The sequence below is a fragment of the Athene cunicularia genome (assembly GCF_003259725.1).
Source record: "Athene cunicularia isolate RWA chromosome 9 unlocalized genomic scaffold, athCun1 chr9_part1, whole genome shotgun sequence".
In the NCBI taxonomy this organism is placed as follows: Eukaryota; Metazoa; Chordata; class Aves; order Strigiformes; family Strigidae; genus Athene; species Athene cunicularia.
Genome location: NW_020799110.1, coordinates 8,739,049 through 8,747,258, shown reverse-complemented (window position 1 = coordinate 8,747,258; position 8,210 = coordinate 8,739,049). Strand labels below are relative to the sequence as shown.

At 39.3% G+C, this 8,210-nt stretch overlaps 1 protein-coding gene across 1 annotated transcript; it reads right to left on the bottom strand.

The window, feature by feature from the left end:
- Positions 1 to 3,253: 3,253 nt before the first annotated feature.
- NDUFB5 (NADH:ubiquinone oxidoreductase subunit B5) lies at positions 3,254 to 7,601 on the bottom strand. The gene is made up of 5 exons (XM_026854803.1): positions 7,513 to 7,601; positions 6,537 to 6,603; positions 5,662 to 5,723; positions 4,379 to 4,485; positions 3,254 to 3,501 (listed from the first exon to the last, which is right to left on the bottom strand). The coding sequence occupies exons 1-5, from the start codon at positions 7,564 to 7,566 to the stop codon at positions 3,381 to 3,383; spliced, it is 411 nt and encodes a 136-aa protein (XP_026710604.1). The 5' UTR covers positions 7,567 to 7,601; the 3' UTR covers positions 3,254 to 3,380.
- Positions 7,602 to 8,210: the final 609 nt, after the last annotated feature.

Genomic DNA, 8,210 nt, shown 5'->3' with positions numbered 1-8,210 from the left:
ACAGGGAGAAGGGCCGCGCACGCTCCTTCACGCGTGTTACCAGAGAACCTGCGTTTCCGTGAGGGGAGGGCGGGGAGCGCCTCTCCTGGTCTCCCTGGGTGGGTCGGAGCAGGTTTCCCTTTGACCGGTGACACGCTGCTGCAGGCTATTTCATTTACTTTCTAAGAAATTAAGTACAACATACATATACATATATAAATTCCTAACCGCCGGGCTTTAGCGATGGAGGCCCTGCGCGGCGGGACAGTGCCCCCGGCCCCGCCGCCTCACAGGAGGTTGGCAGCCGGCCGCGGCGCGCAGGGAAGGGGGGGGCGAGCTGCTGGGGTGCTGGTGCCCAGCCTGGGACGGCGCCAGGAGCCAAGCCCAGCTTCCCTGTGTTGAGGGACAGTACTTTTAGCTTAAAATGACCTTTCGTGGCGTTGGCTGTGCTTCCCTTTGCTGTTCACTTCGGAAGAATACTGTTAGGGGAAGGAGCTGCAGAGTGAAGTAACGTTGTTGGAAAAAATTACTGAAATAGTATTTTTCTCAAGCAATATCCCAAAACTATTCCCTATGCCTGACAGCAGCAGGATTAAAGAAATGATCCGTTTCAAACGAAGATATATAATAGGATGTATAGCCTCCCACCCGTAGTCCACGTTATATTCAATGATTCATTGGACACTTCCAAGCTGGTGATGTGACCTTTGCTAGAACCACCTTTTACCTCAAAAATGAAAGTTTTGATAGGTGGTTCTCGTAAAAAATCATTTAACAACGGAGTTGAAAAATAAGTTTGTATCCATCTACAAAGAAACAGGCTGTGGATGAGCAGACCAGTGCAGTCTGTTCTCAGCAATTTTTCTAGCAAAAAAATCGAGTGTTGGGAACAATGTGAAATATTGAGGGCAGAATATGATGTCAGTGAAATGGCCTTAGACTTACTCAAGAACAGACATTACATCAAAGACTCGTGAGCATTGTTGGATGATGGATGAAAAACACAAATTAATACAGGGGCACCAGGCTGATTTATTTTACCTTGAGAAGACTTTGTGCTTTTTTAATGGCTTCTCATGTGATTAACTCAGCATTTATAAACAACGAGAGCCATAATAAGACTTGTAGGGCATCTAACCTGAGAGATTGACTCAAACAAAAAGGACAAGTCAAAGCACTGATACAAAGTCAATCAGAGTCTTTCTAACATTTGGCAGTGCCAGGAAACAGCAAACGAGGCAGTCTTTGCTTAAAATAATCTGTGCAATGTTGCTTAATGTAAAGAAAGAAATTTGTGTTTTAACATCTTGAAACCACGGGATGGTTAGGGGTTACTAAAGCACTTGGTATGCTTTCCTTAAGAAAGTGGGAATTTTGAATATGGGCAGATAGGTTAGGGTCACAAGCTGTAAGAGGCACTTTCCATCACTCTCTTGAGGCATTTGAAACGGGAGTACCACGGCCGGCAGAACCTGAGGAAACACATCCCTCTAGTGGCAGTTATCCGCCAGAAAGTACCCTCGACACTCCCTATGGAGTTGTCAAGTGATGTAGAAAACCAGCTGTACAGCCCTGAAAATGCATGGCAGGTTTGTGTGTGGATGTCCTCAGGTGCAACTTGTCTTATTCACCTTATGTATTTCTTAACTCGGTCTTGGTTATTAACGGTTGCATGGCACACTTCCGCTTAAGTTTTTATATAAACTTTTGGTTTGCTTTTTAAATTCCATTTCACCCTGGAAAAGAAGCCTTTGAGTTATCCTAAATGTTACCAGAAAGGTTTACCCTTTTTGTCTCCCAATCCGGTTGTCTTACTCAATATATTACAGGAAGTAGAGATCTCTCTAACAGCATCAATAACTTGAATATATTACAAAAAATGTTAGATATACAGCAGTTAGTAGAGAAATAGTTTAGTTTCTGTCCACTGAGGTTCTTCCCTCTCATGAGAAATTTTACACGATGGAGCATAGACTTTAGTCTAGGAACTGTGGGGGTATTTTCAAGAGCACACAAAAGATTTAGGCTTATAAAATCCCCTAAAAATCACTGAAATGTGAATTTATATGCACCACTCACTTTGTAATGTTTGAGCTTTTCCTTTGCTTTCTACTCCTACATCTGACAGTGTAGGTAAGTCATAGGTCTAGGCAAGCACTTGTCTTAATTCTGCCTTCTGAAAACACATCAAGGTAATAAAACCAAAGCCTTGTTTAAAGACTATCCTCCCCACAGCTACATGGCATGCAGTTCTCAATGTCACTAGATATTTAAACCTTGAAAATTATGTGACAATGGTAGGTTCCCCTCACTGAGTCTTCTGAAGTACTAACATATTACTGAGCACTGACAGTTTTCATCAGTGAAGAGTATGTAGCTCCACTTCAGATCTATTACCATCTAGAATAAGAAGGATGTATCATAGCAAAAGTACCTGTTATGCTTTTAAACCTCATTTAAAAACAAACCATTAAAAAAACAACCAAACAAAACCCCCCAGTGATGAAGAAAAAGATACTGCAGAGACACTTTTTGGATGATTTACGCAGAGAATTGTCCAGTTCAGAAGGATGCACACAGTCATCTTTTTATTTTGGTTTGGGGTTTTTTGTTTTTTTGAGTCTGTTTAATAAAGTCTTACAGACACAGACTATATAGGAGGTGAGACTGGAGAAAATGAAAGTGCAGACAAGCATAAATACACATACACAAGAAGAAAAAAGTTGAACACTCTTGACAAAACTAATAAAGGGAGAGCAGTATGTCTGACACTATCAGGGATGAAGACTATTAACAGATACCTAAAGAGAGAAACTTCAGAGATAATGCAGAGAAAATGATAGATGTTGAACTATATGCAAGTTGGGAAAAATAGTGAAAGATGAGTTTGACTACAAGTAATGAGAAAGAATTTGTCCAAAGTAGTAGACATAATTCTCATATTCCAAAGATCTGAAGGTATTTTTCTTACTTCGTTCATCTTCCACAACGTATTTGACACAAGGCATTGTGGGGAAAAAAAAAAAAAAAAAAAAAAAAAAAAAAAAAGCGCCTTACAGTTTCCTGTACCTTTCATTTAAAACTTTAAATACTAAAAATCACACAGTGAACACCATTATTTCCAACTTGTTTCACATACCAGGTCACAAAGCCCATTCTGCATTGATGTTCTGGAGAAAAGGAGTAATTGTTGGCAACTGACATAAGGCATTTTCTCTGATTAACAACTTTAACAGCTCTGTGAGCTGAGCTGCCACACAGTTTCTTTCAATTATTGGAATCAACACAAACATTGTTTATTTTTATTCATTTCCATCATTAAACAGAAGGATGTATATTACATAGCACAGTTACAATTTCTCCATATGCATTTAAGACCATGCATACTATCTTTAAATTATTTAATTATCAGGCGTGGATTTCATAGAATTGTCAACAAGATTTTTATCAGGTGTTTCATAATAGTACCAAGGTCCATCTCCCCTCTGTCTCATCAGTCTGCGTGCCTCCAACTCCATCAGCCTAAAAAAAAAACCCAGAGCAACAGAAACATTTAACATGAAGTTTATTGGTTCTGATCATACGTACATCGATGTTTTAACATCAGGGCATTATTGACAACAGCAACGAGTTTAGCATCTGTGGTTTATAAATGTTACTGAAACACAGGTAATGCCAAAATATAAGGATTCAACTAAAACGAGCTATTATATCCTTCTATTTCAATTTTTTTCAGCAAGTCATCTCAGAATAGTAATAAAAATACTTGCAGTTCTGTCACAGGTTCTTGCCTAGTAAGGAGCTAAGCAGCTTTAATACAGCTTTCAACTTAAAATGAATAGGAGAAAGAAAACCAGAAGTAAATGTGATGATAGAAGGAGCTATGCTCTCTTGGTCCCAATAGCAGCAGTTTGTGGAACTCAGAATTTCTTCTACTGCCACAGTTTACTCTGAGTAAATATAGAATAAACTCAATACAACAATATCATTGCTGCCCACAACATTTTCAACAGCAACAAGGAACTTGGTAAGTCCTGTGAACGGACGGTCATTTAGCTACTTAGTTAAGCTGTGAGCATTAGCAGAGGCAAAAAGAGTTGTCCGTTTCCTGGCTCAGGAAGACAGAGCTACGCCTTTATAAACGTGAACTGTTTTGAAGAGAACCTGTTGTTTTACAAGACTGCCCTTGGATCATTCCTGTCCTGGCAGTCTTAGTACTGAGAAAGCAGGGACTGCAGGTACCCTAACTTCCACTCTGCCACCAGACAGTGCAGCAAGCACTCAGGGTCCAGTGATACATGAATAACCATGTCAGCACCCAACTCAGTATGTTAAGCAAAACAAGAGAGACAACTACAGTATGTATCAGTATTTTAGAACCCTCAACTACATAACATACCTCATTCGGGTTTTCCTCGCTTCAATATCAAGCAAAGCCATCTGTTTCTCATAGTCCTTTTCAGGGGGGTCAAGTAAGTAACGAGTTATCCAGCGAGTTATAGGGTGCTGGCAAATGTAAAAGCAGAGGTTATTCGTGCAATTTCCAAGCAGAAGTATCAACTAAATCATTTTGCATGTTCCCAGTCCTGAAAACAGGTCACCAACACTATGGGTGTTGCTATTCAAACCATAGTAGTAAAGTTAAAAACATGCTCAACTATTTCTAAGATCAGAACCCTAAAAAGCTCTATTTCTTCTGCCATTTTTAATGGCAAGATAACCTGCACATGACTATTCTGTGGCAAAATTAAAAGTTCACAGAAGATGTGATGTATATTCTGTTGTAAGGTTCCTTAAACTGCCACTGTAATCAGAAACAGATTCCAAACCTCTTACCGTAATTGGTAACATTTTAAAGTTTTGCTTCCACATAGAGGTCATTTCAATAGGAACAAAAGTCTAAATGAGTTGAAACAGTTAATAGTATTGCTGAATTCAATTATTTCCTATCAAAACCACAAAAGTGTTTGCAGCAAGAAGCCAGGCAGTAATTTTAATAAAATGAAATGAAGAAAGCATAGGCTTCAGTTTCTGACTACAAAAATCTTCAGTTCTAGATATAAAAGCATGTGTGATGTTGGGACTTTGAAGCAACGTTAGAGAACAATACAAACCAAAGTAACGTCACTTTAAACTCCAGTGTCTTAAAATGTTGTAGTTCCAGAGCAAAAAGCAAAGACAAAAACTGCACGCTAAGAATAAAGAAAATCAGAGAATGGGCTGGGTTGGAAGGAATCCAAGATCATCCAGTCTCAAACCCCCTGCCATGGGCAGTGACACCTTCCACTAGCCCAGGTTGCCCAAAGCCCCGTCCAACTTGGCCTTGAACCCTTCCAGGGAGGGGACAGCCACAGCTTCTGGGCAACATAAGACCATTCTTACTATTTAGGAATATTATAAAAGAATTTTTGGTATATAGCTTCAGCAGTTGACTTGCATTTACAGATTGTTTCCATCTCCTTGTGTCAATAAAAAGATTTCCTACAGCAATGTGAATATCCCATAAAGCTGAAAAAAAGCAAGTTTACCAAAATCATAATTGCACAATTTGAGTTCTACTACACTGATACCCAATGGCTGGGATATGGGCATCCTTATTATCATACTCCACACATTTTGCTCCCAAAAATATTAAGAGGAAAGCTGCCCCTAACATACCACCCTTTTACATGCTACACTCACTTTGTAGTATTCCCAGTAGTCTGGTGTATAACCTTCGGGAATCTCTGCAAGTTCAGCTTCACCTGACAAAGAAAGGAGGGGAGGAACATTTAATTCAAGTTTGGGGTTTGTTGATTTTTTTTTTTAAGTACCTTTTATTCTGCCTTTCACATTAGGAAAATATCATTATTTCACATGGAGAGTACTTAATCCCTCAAGCTGAGCTCTATTCAGAAAAATCAGACTTGCAGTTTTTCCAGACACTTCACGCTGCATATATATAGCTCACAGACTTTAAGACACACTACAAAAGGGCAAAATTAGCAGCTATGCAGAAGAAATAACTAAGATGAGGTCCACAGAAATGCCCTTTAAAGTATATAAGCTGAAAGCATGGATTTTTCCTAATTTATCTTTTAAATTAATTCCATATTATAACAGTAGTAGATATATATATTGTCAAGCAGAGTTTTGGCTTTTTTGCTAGATAAAAAATGACAGTGACAGTGTATGTAGCCTTCTTAAAGAAGTATGTAAACCAAGGTAATACAGACCTCTCATGTGAATATAGAACTGTTCACTAAGCCTCACTGATGTTTGAAAGACTGTCAAAAGATGGAATTTTTCTATTTTTAAAAACGTGGAAAGCTTAAAAAAAAAGCAACAACTACAGATAAATAAAAATACTAGAAACATCTTCTATGTATTTGTACAATATTACTGTAACTGTTAGGCCTATTCCATTGCTTTCCAAAGAGCAAGCCTTAAAAGATCTCTTTTCTGTCCAGCATGCTTAGTTTCCATTTAATAATTTTTAGTTTCCATTTAATAATTTTATTAATTTCCATTAATAATTTTGACTTATGTACTGAGCTTAGTCGTGACAGAGCACTCACCAATGAAGATGTTGACATATGTTATGAATAGAGCCGCTGGTACTGCCGTCAGAAATACATAGAATCTCTGTATAGGGGATAAAAAGAAAAAGAAACAGTATGGGAAACTCAAAAGCTGACAAAATTGAGATGAGGTCAGTCTTGAAGTGATGTAACAGCCAGTAATTCTTAGATTTGCATTCACAGCCTAGATAGGGATGTTGTATGTAAAGACATATTGCTGCTTAAAATGAGTTAATTAACAAACTAAAATACAGAAACAGCAATGCTGTGTCAGTCCATGAGCCTGTTTAGTTCAGGTTTCAGTCTCCCAGGGAGGTCAGTCTGTGCAGAAGCAAAGAGTAGTGCTGTCCCTGAAGGATGTCTCAGCACCTTGATGACCGGTGACTGGATTCCGTATTTAACTGTAACGAGGCATTAATGCCAATGGAATATAATCCAACATGAATACAACCACTGCTGTCTTGGGGAACTGGCGAAGACATATAAAGGGAGTTGTATCAAGTCGGCTGTTACCTGTCATAATAAGCTTTATCCGAAAACTAGCTTTTTAGGGGTCGAACTCAGGTCAGGCTTCCTAAATCTAATCTCTGGTGTTAGTGGTTTAGGAAACTGAAGGCAAACCCTGCAGAAAAGTAACCTAATACATTTTTAAAAAGAAGGATGCAGAAAGCATTTGTAGGTTACGCATATAATAACACAACACATAATTTAAGAATGCTACTACAGCATCCATTTAATACCTACCACCATCTTTGCCATTTAGCCAATCTTTTTATGTCGTCTGGCCCCGATTTTGCAACACAGACACAAAAAATTTATTTAGAAGGAGGACAGGAAATTCTCATTTATGTGAATAGTGCCACCTGTATCTTAGATGTCATATAAACAATATAGAAAATTGTAATTTAGACATGCTTACACCATTTGCAAGGGATGTGTTATGCTGAATGTAATTAATTTGCTTTTAACTCACCAACAATCTCAGAAATCGACTATCATAAAAACTTGTTGCCTTGATAATAAACATTCTCTTCCCATGGCCGCTGCTGTATCGTACAGGAGCTGAAAATTGAACCAAAGTATTATAGCTTTTTCTCCCTTTAGTAATTGTGCCAGGATAAGGTCAACAATACTTGTGGGAAAAAAAAAAAAAAGTGTACAGTAGTAGCTGAGTAGTTACAAGTTGGTTTTCTGGAGGATATCAATGTTCCTAAAAGCCTACCTGAACTAATTTCCTATTTTGCTAGAATGAACCTACTTTTCTTCTAAGTTTAGACACAGATCTACTTCTACCTGTAAGTCATAACAACAACAAAAATCAATGAATGCCATTATACAGGGCGAAATAAATTCACAGATCAGTATGTTGGGAAGTTTGGCCTCCTGCCAATTTTGACCCATATTCTACCCAAGAAATGTAATTTCTCAGAGGAATGGAGATACACGTTCCACCCTCCGAGGGGTTTTCCTGCACCTTGAACCCATTGCCTACACCTGCCCAGCCAAGGAAAACCACCGCCGCCCGGCTCCCTGTTCCTGCCCCAGCGCCACGGCAGCGGGGAAGGGCCCCATTCCAGCACCCGCCCTCACCCGGGGAGCCGAGACGGAGGCCCCCGGTGCCGCCGAGACGCGGCCTCCGCCTGGCACCGCCCGAGGCGGGCGAACCTCCCT

Bases quoted from the DNA above. Each gene is read 5' to 3' on its own strand.
- NDUFB5 (XM_026854803.1), bottom strand. From the start codon at position 7,566: ATGTTTATTATCAAGGCAACAAGTTTTTATGATAGTCGATTTCTGAGA. The intron at 6,604-7,512 runs GTGAGTTAAAAG...TCCCCTATACAG, and splicing joins GTCGATTTCTGAGATTGTTG to AGATTCTATGTATTTCTGAC. The intron at 3,502-4,378 runs GTATGTTATGTA...TTTTTTTTTTAG, and splicing joins GCGAGGAAAACCCGAATGAG to GCTGATGGAGTTGGAGGCAC.